This window comes from Ctenopharyngodon idella, chromosome 17 (assembly GCF_019924925.1).
Source record: "Ctenopharyngodon idella isolate HZGC_01 chromosome 17, HZGC01, whole genome shotgun sequence".
NCBI classification, from domain to species: Eukaryota; Metazoa; Chordata; class Actinopteri; order Cypriniformes; family Xenocyprididae; genus Ctenopharyngodon; species Ctenopharyngodon idella.
The window spans coordinates 19,819,046-19,840,928 of NC_067236.1; the positions used below are offsets into that span (position 1 = coordinate 19,819,046).

At 37.2% G+C, this 21,883-nt stretch overlaps 1 protein-coding gene and 1 long non-coding RNA gene across 2 annotated transcripts in view; one reads left to right on the forward strand and one right to left on the reverse strand.

Moving 5' to 3' along the window:
- Positions 1-1,439: 1,439 nt before the first annotated feature.
- LOC127498964 (serine/threonine-protein kinase PAK 6) overlaps positions 1,440-21,883 on the forward strand; it is a 32,100-nt gene continuing 11,656 nt past the window's right edge. Inside the window, exons 1-2 of the mRNA XM_051868986.1 lie at positions 1,440-1,860; positions 16,545-16,770. Of these exons, the coding sequence (XP_051724946.1) occupies positions 16,567-16,770 (204 nt within the window). The 5' untranslated portion in view covers positions 1,440-1,860; positions 16,545-16,566. The remainder of the gene's footprint in view (positions 1,861-16,544; positions 16,771-21,883) is intronic.
- LOC127498966 (uncharacterized) lies at positions 16,736-21,401 on the reverse strand. Its single transcript, XR_007926011.1, has 3 exons — positions 21,283-21,401; positions 18,938-19,052; positions 16,736-16,874 (listed from the first exon to the last, which is right to left on the reverse strand). It is a non-coding gene; the product is annotated as an uncharacterized LOC127498966 (long non-coding RNA).

Genomic DNA, 21,883 nt, shown 5'->3' on the forward strand with positions numbered 1-21,883 from the left:
CCAACATGGCCCCGGCCCCTTTGTTGCGTGTTCTCGGGGGCGGGGTTTATGTAAATTTTGGGGTTTGTGATGTCACTAACAGGAAGAAACTCGCTGTAGTCCCTACCAGCCGTTTAAAAAACAATTTCTGTAAAAGAAAATATCTCCCTTTGCATTGAACTTTGAGCGTCATAACTTTGCAGATGTTGTTTATGCTCAAACAGCAACATTACACACTAGCTAAAAGTGAAATCATAATTCAAACACCCCTTTAAGATCAACCTAAAGCAAATTAAACTGCAACTAAAATAACTTTAGTCAATGTATTAATGTATTTAAAAATTCTTGACAAAATAGTCAAGCGCTTACATGGTACAAAAACATTTCGCTTTTTCTTTCTAGAGGCTCAATATGAATAACTCCATGTGTTGTAAGGTTAAAGACTGTGGAATCTGGTTTCTGCGTGATGAGGATCTGAAGCTGTATAGTGTTTCAGTGAATATGGAGGATCATTCACCTATTAATATGCTAAAGTCAAAAGACAAAAGCTCATTGGGCGTCATTGTTTAGGGATGGACTTAAATTGCCCTGATCCTAATGCTGCGTAACAAAAGCTCTGAAAGACAACAGCAGGAGAGCAAATCACACTAGAGATGATTAACTTACAGACCAGCCCAATGTGATTATTAGGGAATTTTGCAACAATTTTACATTTGATCTTATGTGTTGATAGTTCTGAATTGCTCTGGCTGTCATAGATGAGCTTTATACTAATTGAGATCTCTCAAATTCAAATGTCTGTGTTTTAGATAAATGGTTTAAAGCTATTGATTATATTGGCGGGTGCAGTCAGTGGTAAAATAAGGTTTCATGATTTGATGTCATGATTAACCTACTAAATTATGTCATGAATGTTTTATTTTTTGAATAGAAAATCATTTGGGTTATTTTTATGTGGGTCTGAAGAAAACTGCATTAAAATGCTGATTAAAATTCAATAAAAGTTTGATTCTGTTTTAAAATAGTATTAATAGGCTATTGGAAAAACATTTGTCCACCAAATTCAAAATAAAATTCAGATTTCAGATTACTTTAATAAATTCAGCATGTTAAATAACTCTTTATTTAAACAAAGTAACCTAGAAATATTTACACTAGTATTTAATAGTCAAGAAATAAATAAAACATGTTTTCATGTTTATCCCATATGCTATTAATGTATTATGATTTATCAGTCATATTAAATCACATTTAGATGTTGCTACATGAAGCAATTTCTGCTGGAAACTATGTTTACCGTGGTATTCAGCCTCTGTCATCTGACTGCTGTTATTTCGTAGCATGACATGACCCTCATTACCTCATGAATTATTCATGAGCTGACCGGTTTATCAGCGCGCGACACTACCTGCCATCTCAAATCACCCGCTCACGTGGAAACGCTTCACCAAGGCGACAAAGGGGGCGTGAACTGTCTCCTAGGTGATGCTGCCACACACACACACACACACACACTGCAAAGACAACCCACAGAAGCGAGCGACAGACAGAGAGAGAGAGAGAGAGGGAAGAGGAGGCAGGCCAGGCTGTTTTTGCATCCTCTAGATGTGGATTGTACCTTGTTTTCACCATGGCACCATCACGGCACCGGTAGCAGGGGCTGCTGGGAGATCAGATGCGCGGCTTCAAACATCATCTCTCTGAGATGGCCGTGCACGCGTGCAGCTGGAGGCAGAAATGCATCGGGCTCTCTCAGGCGAACGGCAGCCTGCAGTGGGAGGCTGACTGAGAGCGCGCGCGCGCGTGCGTGCGTTCACACAGCCCCACAAAGCCTCTTCCCAGCTGGAGAGGCTGCTAAATTCATCACCGCACAACGGCAAGGTAAGAAAACCTGTGTTTTGACATCTATACGCAAGCTGTGTTCATGCACTGTGATGATGCTGAGCGCCGCTTTGTGCTGCTGCATCGCTGGATAACGACAGACAGAGAGCGGGTGATGGGAGAAAGCAAAAGCACAAAAGCCTAGACGACAATGAAAAGGCTCAAGAGAAGGTGAAGCTCTGAAGGACTGCGTTGATGTGGAAATGCTTTTACCTTCCCTCACCCTCACCAACCCCACCTCCTCCTCTCTCTCTCTCGCGCGCGCGCTACATTTGCATGCAAAGATGGGCAACCACAAGGCAAACCTTTCAAAAATGGAAGGAACGTACAAAATCTGAGCAGTTGACCGTTATAATGAGGGTTTGATATATTAAAGTTTAATAATAGGACATTTGAGGCACCTTCAAAAGCATGCCTAGATGTTCTCCAAAGGGCAATTTGAGGATAGCTTGATCAGAATGAAAACCTCACATGGACCAATAATGACATCTCTTTTCGATTGCTACTGATCTTACTCTGTCATTTTAAATCTTTGAATATGAATACTCTCACATTCACTTTCACAATATAGCAGGCAGTGTGATTATGTCATCACACAGCTCTCTCTATATAAAGTTGGCTATATAATATACTTTATCCACATACCTACAGTACACTCATGTGAAGTGATTTATACTATATAGTAAATTTCAACTGCTTGAAATGTGTATTTCATCGCAAAATGAACCTACAATATCACCATTCTTCATATAAAGTTGGATATACATGTCCAACTTGTGTAAGGCGATATATAACTACTAAACAGCAAATCTCATCTGATTGCTTGTATCATCACAAAATGTTGGCTAGCTGTATTAATATAAAGTTGGATATATGTATAGCCTATCCAACTTCATCTGCATACATACAGTAAAAGCAGTATACCAAATCTCGACTGCTTAATTGGTTGTATCGTAAACTATATTATCCCCCAGCTCTAATCTGCAAAATGCAACTATAAGGCATGAACATATGAAGATATTAATCGTTATCATGATTGTCTGTAAAGCTGCTTTGAAACGACGTGTATTGTGAAAAGCGCTAAACAAATTTCTGTCATGACAACTCTAAGTGTTTGGCATGGTAATGGATATGACAATGTTGATACGTTTGGTCTTGGTGGAATAGATCTGCTACTCTGCTGCTGCTGTTATTGCCGCTGCTATTACTGCTGCTGCTGCTATTATTGCCACTGCTGCTGCTGTTATTATTGATGCTGCTGCTATTACCGCTGCTGCTGTTATTGCCGCCGCCGCTGTTATTACAGCTGCTGCTGTTATTGCCGCTGCTGCTATTGCTGCTGCTGCTGCTATTGCCGCCACTGCTGCTATTGCCACTGCTGCTGCTGCTATTGCCACTGCTGCTGCTGCTATTGTCGCCACTGCTGTTGTTATTGCCGCTGCTGCTGCCATTATTGCTGCTGTTATTACTGCTGCTGCTGTTATTACAGCTGCTGCTATTTCTGCTGCTGCTATTTCTGCTGCTGCTATTACAGCTGCTGCTGCTATTTCTGCTGCTGCTATTACCGCTGCTGCTGCTATTTCTGCTGCTGTTATTACAGCTGCTGCTGCTATTTCTGCTGCTGCTATTATTGCTGCTGCTGTTAATGCTGCTGTTATTACTGCTGCTGTTATTGCTGCTACTGCCAATACATACACAAGATGCTGCTGTGAGCAAGACATGCTGCTGCTGTACACAACAGCACACATGAATTACCTGTAGCAGATCTATACGTGGAGCTGGGGAAGGTGGAGAAAGCGTGCTGCAACTGCTACAGCAAATGCTGACTAAGTATTTGAAGGTTGAGCAGCGAGCTCATTGGCTGTTGATACAGCAGGAACCAATCAGCTGTGCCCTATAGAGAATGATGTGATTGCAAGCAGATTGAGTTAGGACGTTTCAGCCTGTGCCATCTAGAGTTTCATGACAGAACTTTGTATAAATTTGACTTGAGTTTCAAAAATACTAGGGTGATCTCATTTGTATTCGTAGGTATGCATATGTAAAATGTGCATATGCATTTTCAGGCATTTAAATGTACAATAATATGCTGACAGAATCTAAAATGTGAACTCATATGCATAATTCTGCAGATCTCGTGGAATCATCTCAATGATCGTCACAGCTAAAATTGTAAATCTTCATATTCTTGAAATGCATACTATATTAAAAACACGATCAGTGTGTATCTGTGTGGTGCAATGCAACTCTTTCCCACCAATGTGTTTTGGAGAGAAAGAGCCTGAGGCTTTACAAGAATGAATTTTGCAACACTTCTAATTCTTGTCTTGTTTGTTAAATTAGCAACATAAGAAATCTTACTTTCTAGGTTAGATATGTTAGAAAAGCAAACACAAATATGGCTGACTCCTGTAGCTTTGGCTGGTTAGCAGGGTTAGTTTGCATCTGCTATGTTGTAACTAACAATTATCTACTGAGGCAAAAGCAGAAAAAGTAACCATGTATTCTGACAAAATTACATTTGATGCAAGCAACATATAAATTGCAAATATTTCGTCATATTCTAGTAGATGTTTCACCAATGACAGATTCTTTTTAGAGGCTGTTTGAAGTGTGTTATGGTCATATTATATTTATCTTGTTTGCTGTCTGTGACTTCAGCTCCGAAATGGTGTCTTCTTGTGGTGAATGGCTCAAAAAAATGATGTGCTTGAACAGAACAAAAATATCAGATTTCAAATTGCATACTTCTTTCATCAGACTGCAGTGTTTAGGGTTCATATAAATATGACATTTGATCTAGATTGCCAAAAATCAGTGCAAGTGAAGATCTGTGCCTTGACCTCGTTGAGGTGAGATATTGGAGGGTTTGAGTGCTTCTCGTGCCACATGTTTTGAAGTGAAGGTCCTCACGGGCGGCTGCTGCTCAGAACTGGGCCGTTTGCTGCTGTCAGACTGTGTTTATTCTCCTTCGTACTCGAGTGATCATGTGAACTGATCTTATTAGACAGTGAGCTACACAGACGCCAGAAACAGCCCAATGCTAAGGGACTGCCAGTGTTATTAGATATTTCTCTCTGGGATGAGAATATTAGAGGTAATTAAAGAGGAACTATTCTGATTTTTTACATCTGCATCTGTCTTTAGTGTGTAATGTTGCTGTTTGAGCGTGTAAAAGGTTTCCAAAGTCCCTCCAACAGGAGTTCTTCTCTATATCAGTGTTTCTGAACTCCCTGAAACGCCTCCGTTGTAGTCTTGAATTTTCTTCACAATATTCCTCATTTAAATAATTCATATGCAGAATAAAGGGGCGGGGCCTGGTTGAGTTAGTTAGTAGTGTGTTGAAACTGGCGGTTATGGTAAGGAGCGGGAGATTTCCCAAACACCAATCACAGCACACTGCTCCAGCCGACCAATTTTTTTGAGGCTTATTTGAGTATGTTTTTCCAAGAAAATATTACAGTCTTTCTACTTCAAAATTTCAATGTCTCTTTGTAATTATTTCTAAAATAATTACAGCCTCATTCCTGAGCACTAGAGAAGTGACGATAGTATTTGAGACGTTTAAACTCCTTCCCTCTTCAGCGGTCAGACTGACAGATGAGTGCTTTAGTTGTGGATGAGGACAGACGACACGCGGCTCAGGCGTTTAGAGCTGGTCGTATCACATCTGAAGTCCTGCTTCACACTTCACTTCACTGCCGTCACTGTGATGGGACTGACAAACGGCCTAAAATATGAACGGGGAACAGGGGATTGGATTCTGCTCGGGACAGAATCCAAACATTCCCTGGAGAATGAGGTGGCAGAAAGAAGAGAAAATAAACAGATTCTCATGAAAGGCTGAACATGGCAAACAGCCACAACAATATATCCTGGTTTGGGATTTGGAACAAGCAGAAGCTTTTGCACTCTTAGAAGAAAAGGTTCTAATTAGAACCTTAAAGTGTTCCTATATAGAACTTTTAGAGGTTCTCATGGATTCAGTTTTAATTAATTCATTTTTATTAATTCATTAAAGTATTATGCATTTTAGACATTTTTCAGTAACACTACTTTAAAGCCTTCATGTATAATGCATTATAAAGGTATTCATAATGTATGTTATAATGCATTATATCTTTTCAAAAATAATTGTAAATGCATTAAACTATTTGCAGATTCCTTGTTACATCTGAAATTGGTTGTTTATCATGTTCTTTAATGGATTATACTTTCTAAAGGTGTAACAATGAATAGATCAGTATTATAATGTATTATAACTGTTATGCATGAGATCATACAGTGCATAATTAATGCATTAAAGTACTCTTATAATGGATTATATATAAAGGCTTTTTGGCATGTGGTTTCTTTAAAATCGATTCAAGAACTCTAAGCTTCTATATAGAACCCAATGAACTTTTTTCCCCTATGGATCTTTATGCAGAAATAGAATAATGTTACTTCCATCATTTGCCCGGAAACATATTCTACACAAGCATGAAAATGCAGACATAAATATTCAGCTAATGCATGAACAACACAGTCCTTTTGTGCATATGAAATGAAAATTCATCATATTTTAATAAAATATGTTATAGATCTTATTGTGAATGATTCATCCATATCTTTTTTTCAATTTTTACCTTGTAATTTTTAATCAAAATGTCATAACTGAATCCAGTTATCTCAGAAATAAAAAAATGAGTCTGATAAAATGAGTCAAGTCGAGTACATTATATTGTAGGATATAGTTATTAGTGAAAATAACTATAGTTATTAGTAAATTTCAGCGAATTGCACATTAGCCATTTCAATCGAATCATGATCTATGAGTTGCTAGGGCTAAAATTTATTGGGTCAGTTTTCCTAATTGTGAAAATGATGCTCTTACATGTTTCTTCAGAAGAATATCTCTATTTCATCTCTATCTCTCTAGTTCAGCTGTTTAAACTCACACGATCTCTCTTCAGTTGTCTTACTGGAAAGCCGTATCCGTGTCACTGGGATTCAGGCTGTCAAACGCTCCTCGCCCACAAAATCCCTTCAAAATCCACTTCTCAGGTCAATACCAAACTTTCAGTGTTGTTGGTCCAAAAAAGAACTTGACTTCTCCATTTTCAAGAACTCAAAACTGTGGCCAAAAGTGATGAAAATTGACATCTTCACCCTTTATTCAAATATTAATGAAAATGCGTTAAAGATTTCGTAAGCATATTGCCTAGTTGTGCTTGGAGTCAATTGTTTTATTTGTGATGATAACACAATGAAACATGCCAAATGGTGCCGACATTATTTTTGTCCAGACTGTCATAGAAAGAAATTATGAACACATGCAAAAACAAATGAGAACCAATAAAATATTAATAACCGATTATGTTGTAGTCAATGTTTGCTTTTTCCTGTGAGCTTTTTGTTTTTCCTATGCATTTTTTTGCATAGTAAAATAAAACCTGCAGCTGTAGTTTGCCTTTTTTGCCAAATAATTTTGAGATAAATACCTTACCCAAGTTTAGTGTTTTGTGCTTCCTTCATATTTAAAATATTTAAAAAATATAAAATATTTTAGTCATATTTTGATGGTTTAATCGAACATGTAGGATCATTAAAAACAAATATCCGTTTGCTTTGCACACATTTTAAGTTCTATATATAATTGCCCAGAATTGTAATTTCTAAAATATCAAAAGGCTTTTGTCTCTTCTAAGAGGAACATTTCACAATGCATTTGCTGAAGTGTTGTTTGACTCGAATGTAAAATGTTCTTATCTCACACATTACAAGGTTTGTGATATCGAGAGAGCGGCAATTATAGGAAAGAAAATAGAACAAATTATTTGCAAGTCAGCTGTCAGAATATGATAAAAATAAAGCTGTGTAAACTTGGTTCTCTGCTAATTTAGATCTTCTGCTGTTTGGGTGATTTGACATGAGTAATACAGAAAGATTCATCAATGAGGAGCAGATGGTGGCTGCATAATGCATTAATAAAATACTGAACATGTATTAAAGGTGCAGTGAGCAATTTCTGAGAAACACTGTTGATATTTGAAATCAACAAAAAAAAAAAAAAAAACGAACACACCCCTCCCTTCTAGAGTTGCCAAAAGTACCGACTTCGGTACCATTTTAAAAAGGTGACAATACCAGCATTTCCTCCTAGTATTTTGAGCACTGTTGAGCAGATTCTTAAACACCTCTGACTGGCCATTGAGCTCACATGCTCAACAGATATGTCTGTGATTGGCTACAATGATCAGCGCTTCAAAGACATGTTGTAAATAGACATCTTTGATGCTCTTCACTGAGCGCGTACACAGATATACACGGGAGCATTTGAAAGCAAGCGTCTATCTGTGGATCTGTCTATTAGCATATATTAGGGAGCCACAGATATACTAACATTACAACAACGGCATATCTTGGTTCTGTGAAACAGCAAAACCAGTGCTCACGTATGGAGTAGAAACAACTTCAGTGTCCGTTTTCAGGCCTTACTGCTTAGGTCTCTCTAGTACTGGAAAGCTTTTCTAATATTAATGCTGGTCCTAAATCTCTAGCCTGATCATAACCCTTCTTTTTCCAGTGATATTCCTCAGAGCTTTTCTCTTTTGCAATGTCTCTCAGCCATCACTCTTTCTACAGTCTTTCTTCAAATCTCCCTCTTGCTCTCTCTCTCTCCTCCCCCATCATGAGTGGACACGCCCCCTACTGCTGATTGGCTCACTCTCTCTCCTCCCCCATCATGAGTCGACACCCCCCTACTGCTGATTGGCTCACTCTCTCTCCTCCCCCATAATGAGTGTACACACCCCCTACTGCTGATTGGCTCATTTTCTCTCCTCCCTCATCATGAGTGGACATGCCCCCTACTACTGATTACACTCACGATGGTGGAGGAGAGAGAGTGAGCCACGCCCCCTACTGCTGATTGGCTCACTCTCTCTCCTCCCCCATCATAAAAAGGACACACCCCTGCTGCTGATTGGCTACAAGTGTGTTATGGTGCTCCGTCCAATGCACTTTCACTAGTGTTTCTCAGAAATTGCTTACTGCACCTTTAAATTTATAATGCTGCTTACTTTTCCAGTACGTTATTATGAGATAACAAGTGAGATGTTTAACAGATATGCAGAGCATGTTCATGCATTTTTAGGTTATATTCTGTAGCTTTTAGAACTATTATTTTAAATTCTGTATGTTCAATCAAAATTAAATAGGAGGAACAAAAATGACCATAACAGACTCAGTACATATTATTTATTTATGTGTTTGATTTTAAAGCATCTGTGAGAGGATTTACATTCATGCATATGGCAGATACTTTATTCAAAAGTGATTTTCATTACATTCTAGCTGTATATTATATGCGTTCCCATGACCTTGTTCTACTGTTTGAGCCACAGAGAGGACGCTGTACACGAACTATAATGAATCTAATGCAGGATTCAGCGTACTGCACTGCAGCCACAAACACAAGCAGAGACTTTCATCATCTCAAACATGCGACCTGTGATGATTTTCCTCTATTGACAAACACAAAAAGAGGATTAGCTCGTGTCTCACCACCACAGTGAAAAACCTGACACAATTATTGCATAAATGCCGAGCGCCAAAATTGGATCGGTGAAGAGGCGTGTGTTCTGTTAAGAGTCCCAGACTGTGTGTGTAACACTAATGTTGACATAAATTAATAAAACACTCAAATCCATGAGCAACATCATGAGCACAGTATCATTTTTGCATCCTTACGCATACACTCACATATATGTTTTGCTATGCATTAACGCCTTCTCAGATTCAATTTAAGATTTACATGCACTTAATCTTAAAAAAAACATGTAAATTGTTTTACATGGCATACAAAAAGCCCCTGTGGTTCAATGCATCAGTCTGTCTTCACAGAAAGCTGAACATCAGCATAACTATGAGTGTTATCTCAATGATAATGGATTATATTACCTGAGGGCAACACAAACGGGCCTCAGACGGAGACTTGTGGGACACACAGAGGATTTTATGCTCTTGAGAACATGCACAGAAATGTGAAATGCTTCCCAGGCACGAATAAGAACCTGAAAAATAAAATCTACCTTTAAGAAGAATTTGACTTTTTCCAAGTCTTATTAAATAAATGCAATAAAGAGTACACAATGAAGCCAAACAATCTAAAATAATCCTTCTACATTTTCTAATACAAAAGACAGATAATATGCGCTATTCTGTTCTCAACATACAGCGATTTGGACTGATTGCAACATTATTTTTCCCCAGTTGAAACTGCTTGGGTCACTCAGTCCGGCCACTGCTCCATTTCAAATGCTGTCATCATATCAAATCTGGATTAAATGCTGTGACAGTGAAAACGGATTAGTCTTTTTGAAAGCTGATATTGCTGCTTTAGCTGCAGTATTTAAATGGATTATGAGCCACATGGGATAAAGTGCTGAACAATATTAAGATAGATAAACATTGTGCTTTTCCTGAGATTAATGGATGAAGTAAGGTTGACAACAGCTTTCAATAATGATATCCGATTAATACCAAAGGACATGCAAAATCTGATTACATCTTGGTGGAGTTGAGTGTGTCATCGAGAAAGTTTTGAAACACTACAAGTGAAGCTGAATTAAACTCTTATGTTTGGAAATCCTAATCTGATTTCTCATGCATCTCAGCTAACAGGAAACGTTCTGGCAAGGTTCTCTCAAAGTTATGACCAAACTGTAACCTTAACAGAATGTTCATTCAAAGTTATCTGGTCTTTAATAATGTACCCAAAACAGCACAAAAATGCAATTTTACAACCATTTTTTTTCTAAAACATTTTAAGGCTCTGATATACTCATGCAAAGTTCATTTTCATTCTTCGCTTTGGGATAAAATATTCAAATAGATGTCTGCGCCAAAGAGGCATTACAAATGTTGTGTTTTGGGATGTACCAAATGCACATAAGAGTCTCCATAGACTCTTATTTCATTTTCGAAGGAAATGTCCTGAAGAAAATCGGTAAAGTCTTATACGTTTGTGCCAATCATTTTGTGCTGGACTGCTTCACAAACGAGGGTCTGCTCAAGCTGTCTTTTCACCCAAATGTTCCCACACGAGCATCTGTACAGCGAGTTATAGATTATCACGACGGAACATGCTAATCGATGACTTGAAGATAGTTAACTCCACATCAACTACATAAATTCATCAAGTAACCATTCAGAAACGTCCTGTTGCATTCTACATGTTGTCACTTCTTCTTAAGTCTCTCCATCAGTGTCGAACATATAAGGCCGAACACCGTTATTGACAGTTTCTGACATTTTCAGTGCGTGAGATTGTCCTGTTTTGTTGTTGCCGTTTTTGCTCACACCCAAAAAGTGGCAATTTTAACATGCTATAAAAAATTATCTGTGGGGTATTTTGAGCTGAAACTTTACAGACACATTCTGGGGACACCAGAGAACTTATTTTACATCTTGTAAAAAGGTGCATAACAGGTCCCCTTTAAAAGCAAGCAGCTTTACAATATTAAACAAGAAAAAAACAGTGTCAGTATACCTTTCAATTAGATTTACAACTTCATTTTCTACTACAAAGCTGTTCTCTAGTGTGTTTATGTTTTTACTCGCGGACATCTGACCTCAAGACTGAACCGGAGAAGTTTCCACGTAAAAAAGGCGGAGCCTCAGAGCCACACCCACCTATTACGTAATTCGAGTTCGTAGTTCGAAGGTGTTTGCCAGCCAGAACGAACTATTCAGGAGAGTTTGCTTTGGCAAGCTGTTTTGAACTCCCAAAGTGAACGAAATTCATTTAAACCTTATTTTGTTTGAAATGACGTCACACCAATTCGTTCTTCGAATTTGCTTTAAGTATATCGGGACCTTTAGTTTAACATACTACTTGTTTATGAAAAATTCAAAAGTAACAAATCCATAATGTTTGCAGAATGTTCCCTTAACAATTGCATAACCAATAAATGCACTTAATTAGCTAAACGTTCTTAGAATGTATTTTTGTTAACTGGAATGTTAGTCTGGCTGAGGTTTTAAAAGCGATAGCTTTGGTTTTGGATTACGTGACCATGAAGTCCTTAAAAAAAACCAATGGCTGTGAAAACAAAACAACAATCCATTTAGCGACCACAGACTCCCATATAAAAGGCTGTTTTCACCTGGCAGTAGGAAGCAGACGCTTTAGATTATACCATAAACACAGACTGACGAAACATATGAAGAGTAATATTGAGTGCGCTGATGCTGATGTGAAATGTGCTCAATTACATCAGTTCTGTTCTATTAAACACAAACGTTACATGTTCAACACCGCTATCTTTGTTTTAAGGATCCGACTGATGGATGAAGTTCCTGGATTCAGTTAACACACACAGATCAATATTCGCCCCGAGCCCTCATGCAAACAGAAACAGATAGTCTTGCTGTCTAGAGAAGCATTTATTCTCAAGGACAATTAGTTAAATGGCGTTTATTGTTATTGTCAGTTTGTAATAGACAGTGTGATTGCAATTATTACATCATACAGTGCTGCTGCTTATAAAGAAACAGAGGAAAAATGTCAATGCTCAGAGTTTGCTCAGGAGTTTCTCAGTTATGTAACACTAAAGTATCAATCTTGTATGAGATGTTTCTCTTAAAATTTCTTGGGAGCAATAAAAATACACAAATGATTAAATATAGACTGATAAATGAATGTTGAGATATTTTCTGAAACACTTGAAGAGAGAAAGGTCTCCTTATGTTCATGTAAACTCATCAGCTTCATAATGTCCCTGTCAGATGTCACTAATTAAACAGCCAAATAGCTATTTAGGTATTGTTTTAGCAAACTGACAACCATCGTACTTGTAATGAGACCCATTTTTTCATATCAACTCATATCAACCCTGTAGCTACATTTCTGTCTGATTGAATAAACTGTTTCACCGAAACGTGTCATATTACAGAAGTAAAATGGGTTTGAATGCTGTTGCATGTTGAGGGCTCGAGTCAAGTCAAAGAGAATCCGAGGTGGGTAGTGGTTTTGTCGATTTTCACACAAACCATCTTGTTTCTTCCCAGGCGTGTCAGGTCGATCTCCTCCAGGCTGTGTTTCTGTTCTTGCTCAATCATCTTACAGGCTCCTAGAAAAACATGCTCTTCTCTTTTTCAGGAGAAAAGATTAAGACTTTTGCTGTTCTTCAAAGCAATCTTTGAAGATAGTATATCTACAAGGAATCAATTTTTGAGATATACCCAACTAACAGGGAATGTTCTCAGAACTTTAGCTAACGTTCTGGCAACGTTAATAGAACGTTCGTTCAAAGTTGTCTGGTCTTTAATAATCTTCTCAAAAAGTCTGCACAAAAACGTTATTTATACATTGTTCATGGAATGTTTTTTCTGAAGTGTTGAACCTTCGTCTAAGATTTTTTAAATGTTACACTCTAAAAAATGCTGGGTTAAAAATAACCCAAGTTGGGTTGAAAATGGATAAACCCATTGGGTTGTTTTAACCCAGTGAAAAGGTTGATTTAACCCAGTGATTGAGCTGTTTTAACTCAGCAAATGTGTTGTTTTAACCCGGCGATAACGATTGGGTTGTTTTAACCCAGTGAATGGGTTGTTTTAACCCAGCAATTGGGTTGTTTTAACCCAGCGAAAAGGTTGTTTTAACCCAGCGATAGCGATTGGGTTGTTTTAACCCAGCAATTGGGTTGTTTTAACCCAGCGATAGCGATTAGGTTGTTTTAATCCAGTGATTGAGTTGTTTTAACCCAGCGATTGAGTTGTTTTAACCCAGCGATTGGGTTGTTTTAACCCAGCGATAGCGATTGGGTTGTTTTAACCCAGCAATTGGGTTGTTTTAACCTAGTGATTGGGTTGTTTCAACCCAGCGATAGCGATTGGGTTGTTTTAACCCAGAAATTGGGTTGTTTTAACTCAGCGATAGCGATTGGGTTGTTTTAACCCAGCAATTGCGTTGTTTTAACCCAGCGATTGGGTTGTTTTAACCCAGCGATTGAGTTGTTTTAACCCAGCGATTGGGTTGTTTTAACCCAGCGATAGCGATTAGGTTGTTTAACCCAGCAGTTGAGTTGTTTTAACCTAGTGAATGGGTTGTTTCAACCCAGTAATAGCGATTGGGTTGTTTTAACCCAGCGATAGCATTGTTTTAACCCAGTGATTGAGTTGTTTTAACCCAGCGATTGGGTTGTTTTAACCCAGCGATAGCGAATGGGTTGTTTTAACCCAGCGATAGTGATTGGGTTGTTTTAACCCAGAGAATGGGTTGTTTTAACCTAGCAATTGAGTTGTTTTAACCAAGTGATTGAGTTGTTTTAACTCAGCGAATGGGTTGTTTTAACCCAGAGAATGGGTTGTTTTAACCCAGCAATTGAGTTGTTTTAACCAAGTGATTGAGTTGTTTTAACTCAGCGAATGGGTTGTTTTAACCCAGGGATTGGATTGTTTTAACCCAGCGATAGCGATTGGGTTGTTTTAACCCAGGGATTGGGTTAAATGTTTGCCCAGCCTGCTGGGTAGTTTTATTTAACTCAACTATTGTTTAAAAATGACTATATTGGTTGCTTAAAATGAACCCAACTGCTGGGTTAAAACAACCCATTTTCACCTGTAAATTTCACAAATAACTACAAAGAAACGGCAATTTACACATTGGATTAAACATGAAATTTTGAAGTAGAAAGACTGAAATATTTTCTTGTAAAACGCACCCCAATAATCTTTGTTTTATACTTACCAATTCACAGTGTTCATAACAAAAGTAATGAAGAAGATTGTGACCCCTTTAAATGCTATGAATTATTAAATCATTTTAAAATGACCAATAGATTCATTACCTGAACTAAACTAGAAACTAAAAACGACATAAAATATACAAGGTCAGTCACCGTCCTTGCCTTTCCAAAAGCTCAGCAGCAAGAAGACAATGGCATGAATGGATGTTTCCCTGAACATCAGAGAGAGAGAGAGAGAGAGAGAGAGTTATTCAGCGCAGTCCTTCAGTCTGATGGGAGGTCAGCTGCTTTCTGGTCTTTTATCAAGTTAATGCACTTTGAACCCAAAGGCACGGGCCGGAGGCCTTCAGCGTTCCCTGTCTGTCATTTAAAGGGCAGGCAGAATGAGTAAGCCCTAATTGAGCAGATATACTTCATTTCATATGCGAGCACACACACACACACACACACACATCCAAACGGCTGCCGATAGCGGTGCTCTCAAGCACAAAATAGCCTTCGATGAACAGGAGGAGCAGACAAAAGAATATGTGCGTGTCACAGACAATGTTCTCTTTGCTGATTAAAAATGCTGACAGTGAATCAGTAGATATGTCTGTGTTGGGCTTTCTATTTTAAGAACAAAGATGACTTGATATTTCTTTTGCTTTGAGGCAATGCAACACATTTTAGCCAGATTTAGTGCAACTATGCAACAAAAGGAACAAAAATAGAAATGTGTATTCTGTAGTATAGTGTTGCTCATTTTAATTGAAAAATAACGCAATACATTTCACTTTCAACAGGTTTTGATCCATGGTAGTAGTATTGTATTCTTTGAACTAAACGTACATGAATATAGTGATCTTTCAGGGACATGTATGCATATAAAGTATGCAATAGTGTTGTTTTCTAGAGTCTGGATCCAAAATTACAGCAAATTATAAAGTAATATGGTGATCTGTATCTGTATTCATTTTATTATATCAATTTGTAAACAATTTTTGGTAACAGTTTAAGGTATTCATAATGTACATTGAACTGCATTATATATGGTCATAAATAAGTATATTTGCAGATTCCTTGTTACATTTGAAATTTGTTGTTTGTGATGATTTAATGAATTATATTTTCTGTGTTACAATGAATAGAAGTATTATAATGTATTATAATTATAAATCAACTTTTGAAAGTAACTTGGCTCTTTAAATAAAGATTGTATCACTTACATTGTTACATCAGTAGGTGGCGAACAAGAGACTGTTAAAAAAGTGTATTTATCACTGATTCATTTATTCAAGAAATTCATTCAAAAACGCTGATTCATCCAGTAATGAGTGAATAAGTGAAGTCTTTATAAGTGAGTCATTGAATCATTCACTCAAGAGATTCACTAAAAAACACTGATTCATCCAGTAATGAAACAAGTGAAGTCTTTATGAGTGAGTCATTGAATCATTCACTCAAGAGATTCACTAAAAAACACTGATTCATCCAGTAATGAAACAAGTGAAGTCTTTATAAGTGAGTCATTGAATCATTCACTCAAGAGATTCACTAAAAAACACTGATTCATCCAGTAATGAAACAAGTGAAGTCTTTATGAGTGAGTCATTGAATCATTCACTCAAGAGATTCACTAAAAAACACTGATTCATCCAGTAATGAAACAAGTGAAGTCTTTATAAGTGAGTCATTGAATCATTCACTCAAGAGATTCACTAAAAAACACTGATTCATCCAGTAATGAAACAAGTGAAGTCTTTATAAGTGAGTCATTGAATCATTCACTTATTTAAATAGATTGCAGCAAAAAAACATTGTGTCAGAACTTCTAGTTAATTTCGTTATTTTGTTTCGTTCTCCATTTAGAGTCTTGGCAAGAAAATCGTGATTCTCAGTTTCTCCAGAATCATGCAGCTCTAGTGTCACCTAATTATTTTTCTTCATATTTCTTCATGTGTTTGAAAGGTCTCTGCTGTAGTATCTGACAATGTTTCGCAAAAAGAAGAAGAAGAGGCCAGAGATTTCAGCACCGAAGAACTTCGAGCATCGTGTTCATACGTCTTTTGATGCCAAGCGAGGGGTCTTCGTCGGCCTTCCGACACAATGGCAGAGTTTAATCGAAAACCTCCGGAGACCCAAACCAATGGTGGACCCTTCCAGGATAACACCGGTGGAGCTCAAACCAAAGAAGGTCAGAATTACATCTCGTATATTAAGAAATATCCCACAATGCCACGATAGACCACTTCAGTTCACTTTCATTTGATTGGAAAACCATCCATACCACCTCAGCAACTGCATAAGAAAACATTATGAGCATGAGCCGATAGATGTGTATAATAATTATAATTATTGAAAATGGCAATGCTGCATAAATAGACATACATCAGTCCCGTAGCAGATCTAGGCAGGTGGAGCTGGGGAGGTGGAGGGGTTCAGAGGAACTGCTGCAGCACCAGCTTACAGCAAACAATGAACCAGACTATTTAAATGTTGAGCAAGCAATCTCATTGGCTGCTGGATAAGCAGAGGCCAGTCAGCTTGTGCCATGTGATTGTTTACAGATTGCATGTAGGACTTATCAGTCTGCGCCCTCTAGAGTTTCATGACTGAACTAGACATATATTAATGCAGAAGCTTCATTTCTACACTGTAAAAAAAGGAATTGTTGAGAAAACTTAAAAGTTAAACACTCAAATTTTTAGGTTATTTCAACTACTGTTTTAAAAATGGTCCGTCACTTTGAATTGGTTAATTCACTAAATGCAAAATGTCTCATTCAGCCAATAAATTCATCAAGGCAACTGGATTATTCAGCAAATTTTCAATTAGTATCACAATACATTATGATCTATCATTTGGTAACCATATTTTATAGGACATTCAGTCCATGTTAGTTTTTTGATTTTGAAGCTTTAAGTTTCGTGAAGCTTCAAAACCGTTGTGAATCATTTGTTTTGATTCGAAGTCACGTGATTTCAGTAAACAAGGCTCTGTTATGTGGTAATGGTTTTGAAATTGCAGTGGTTCGCCGCTAGGGGGCGATGATCTCTGTGAGACACTTCATATTTAATGGTATTAGATGATTTGTTAATTGCATTTAATAGATTTAATAGATACAAGTCGGTAAAAGGTGTTTTTATGCCTGTGTTTATGTGACCTTGAGCTTGGGAAAGGTGCTTTATAAATAAAAATTATTATTATTATATAAAGCTATTATTTTTGCTGTATTTACACTGTTCTGACCAGCAGGCGTCACTAGCATGTGGCGTTTCATTGAATCATTTAGTAAAGCAATTGGTTCAATAAGCTTCGTTTCTCACATCACTAGTTTCTAAAGACACATTCACTTATTTTACACAGCAAAGATATCTGGGATGTAATATTCGAAGATTGTACATAGACCGCAATAGTCGACATACAAACCTCAAGAACGGTGACAATCAACAAAAGTAAAAAGATGAGCTCTTAATATCACAACACAACAAATAACTAACAATAACGACAAAACAACTACAAAAATGCAACCAAAAGTCAGCAAACAGCGAAACAATAATCCTATAACAGAAACTGCATAATTTATTCATGCTGCAATGCATGCTGGGAACTCACAAACCCTTAACATCTCAGCAATATTGTTCAATTTAAAACTCGGAGACTAACATTTGGAGGATTCTGTTGGTCTAACATGGGGTTTTAAGCACATAAACTGGAAAATATGTAGTTGCTTTTTTGTTTTCAGTGTATAGCATGCTGACTCTTGACTCATAATGATTTTGCCAGCACCTTTAATCTCAACACCCTCCTTAATCTGTCAGCAAAGCATTATCGTTGGTTCCCATTTTGGCTTTTGCCTCACTTGGGACAGGGCTTGAATTTAAGTAGAGAATTCAGGTCTTAATCTTATTTCAGAGACTTACTTTCCAGGCTTTGCGGCGGTGCGTTTCCCCTCGAGGGAAGCTAACGGCGCTCAGAAACACATGTTTTTTTTCCTCTGTCACACTGGCTTCTTATCTATCACAGGCCTCAACTAACAGCCCTGCTGTGAACACCGATTCAGAGCGCCGAATCCTTGGAGGGAGAAAAGATTTATTACCTCACGCTGGCAATTAATAATGATGCATGCGGGCCGCCACCACTGCCAAGCTCAGGCGTAAAAACTGCAACTCCAAGCAAAAGAGCCATCTAAAGATCTCTGTTCTTCTATGCGTGAACATATGCTTGCTCTGAATTACTTCATGAATGTGATGTCAGAGTGTTTGATGGGGAAATCAAATGCATTTTGAATGAATGATTTTCAAACTTACTTGAAAAGCAAAGTGACTTAGGATATTAAGTCTTAAAAATGTGCTGTGCACCTTCATTTGCGGACGTTGTTAGACATCAGTTGTCCCTTCTCTTCTCCGTCTTATTTTCTCTCTCTGTCTGCTGGTGAATATCTGCCCTGAGCTCGTGTCACTTCCGTCAAAACCTCTGTGAATAAAGCACATGACAGCTGTCAGTAAATGCTGCAAATATAATACAGACACATGAATGTCAAGTCTTTTCTGAAAAGTATAAGCAAAGTGTGCGGTGTCCTCAGTTTGAACTTGTATTTGATATAATTTATTGGGTTATTCTTAGGAAGCAGTGCCTGTTTTTGTTTTGTTATTAATGTTTCTTCCTTATAATAAGAAAGTGAGCTGCAAAAATGGCATTTCTGCAAAGAGGATGGACTCATTTGTATTTTTACCTTTCACATTTTTGCTCTTCACATTTGTCACAGCCTATTTGTTTGAAAGGTTTTTCCTTTGCTTTGGTCTTTATTTGCAAGAAAATAAATCTGTCCATCCATCCATTTAGCAGAAATGCCATTTTTGCAGCTCACTTTCTTTTTTTTATTATAATGGAAATAAAACAGCAACAAAACCAGTGTTGGTGGTAACGCATTACAAGTTACTTAATTAGATTAGGGGAGAGTGGGGTAAGATGAGCCAGTGGGTAAGTTGACCCACCCCCTGTATCTTGGCAACCGTACCCTTTTATTGCCATGTGACCATATATTTTGGAACTACCCATTATTTCTGCCAGACTGTGAAAAGGAGAAGCACATTGGAGGAGTGGAAGGCGCCAGATTACTTTAAAAACGGTTTTTGGCTTGTCAAAGTAACATTTTAGCATAACCGATGTAATGGCTGTTACATCAAAGCAAATTTATCCATGTCTAAAAATATTTATGAATCATATTGGTGATTTAACAATGTATAAAACCATGCAAATCATTTAGCTAAATATTATCCTGAATTGGTAAGCTAGCTTGTTTTTCCCAAAATGGCAGCTATGGGGCAAAGTGAGCCAAATGCTGTGGGGTAAATTGAGCCAGTGTTTACCCCACCATAAGGCACTGAATTTACAGTGCAAGTTAAATCTCTGAAGTATAAACTGCTATAATTTCAATGTAATTTTATGCAGCTGGGTTATTTTTATTTATTTATTTGTAGTTTATTTGATAGGGACAGTATATAAGTCCACCAAATCCTTCTCTGATATGAACCAGAGGATGTTTAATCATATATATCTTTCCACCAGTAGTCCCTAATGGCCTAACATGGTCAACATTGCAGAAAAACTACCATGTCAAGAACATTTTGACTAAAATATTTATTAGTTTCAGTAACATTTATTCATTCTAATTCAGTTTTTATTTAATTTTACTCAAATTCTCTGTTTAGTCTGTTTTTGGGAAAGTTACAACTTTGGTGTTCAACATATTGTTTCAGAAATGCGAACAATTAAAGATATTGAAATTTCAACTTCATTTGGTTGGTTTTATGTTGTTTAAGGCAGCTTTAAGAAAAGAAATATAAATATTTGTAAACAGATATTTGATTATTAAATTAGTTTTCAAAAGAGATAATTTTTTAAAAGAGGTTATCTTTACAATTTCACATGGATTCAGATTCAGTTAGATGGTCAGTTTACACCCACCTACTGACTCGGCTCAACTTACCCCTAACCTGGGGCAAATTGAGCCACAGGAACACTTTTTTATAAGAAGCCATATTTTTAGAGCCCTTTGTCATAGAACTATTCTGATAATTTAAAATGATAGGAAACATCCTGAAATTACTTTAAATACTTTCATTGTACTTCTGCCTCATTTTCCCTTATTGTGAAGACCACATAAGTAAAAAATGGCTCATCTTACCCCACTCTCCCCTACTTTTTCTAGTAACTAGTAAAGTAACACATTCCTTTAAATTTACCACAAAATATTAATATTTTCAATTAAGTAAAGCAAATTACATGTGTGAACATAATGGTTATTGCAGTTCTAGACTAAACGTGAGCATTTACAAAAACAGATTCAGTATTCCTCAAAATGAATAAAAACAGTGAAATGCAAACTCAGAATATTATGCAAACCTGCAATAATTAAGTAGGTTAAGTAATACAAATACACTATGGCCCGGTTTCACAGACAGGGTTTAGGCTAAACCAGGATTAGGTTTTATTTCAATTAAGTAGCTTTTATAAACATACCCTAGTAAAAAACATTACTGGTGTGCATCTTGAAACAAAACAATGGCTCTGACATATTTTAAGACATGTCAGTGGAAGTTACTTTCAGTTAAAACAGCTCAAACATGCATTTTAGTCTAGGACTAGCTTAAGCTTTGTCTGTGAAACTGGGTGTTTATATATTTAATCTCACTTTACTTACCAATGTCTTTGCTGCTGAGCTTGATGATCCAATTCAACCATACGAATAAGCAAAAACGACTCTAGTTAAACATCACATTAGTGTTTCATGTGCTAAATTGAGTGTTGAACTTTCTTCTTCTTTAATCCAGAATGGCAGCACAGCTGAAAGGTTTGTTTGAGCTGCGCCCTCTATTGTACAGGCGGGTGTATTTCAGCAGTGGCGTGTAACGCAGTTACTCCTACTAGACACTTTGGCGGGTTGAATTTTATATATAATGTATACATTTTCAATATTCTTTTTAAAAGGCATCTGGAATAATAAACTAAGTGCAATGTAGTGTTGTCAAAAATATTGATTTTTCAATATATATCAATACTGAAATATCTGAAATGCTTCCAGTACTCATTTTCCACAGAATAGATACACGATACCAGCTGCTCTTTCAGCGAGTCGACACACAAACCTGCTTCCTTTCATTTGCTCCGAATGAATATTGTTGATGTTACAGGGCTTGAATTTTCCTCATTCCTGCAGATTTTGTTCTCACACCCAAAGTTTTCGCACATAAAGCCACCTCTCAGTACTAAATTGAGTTTTTTTTCGCTGCTTATTGTGCTTA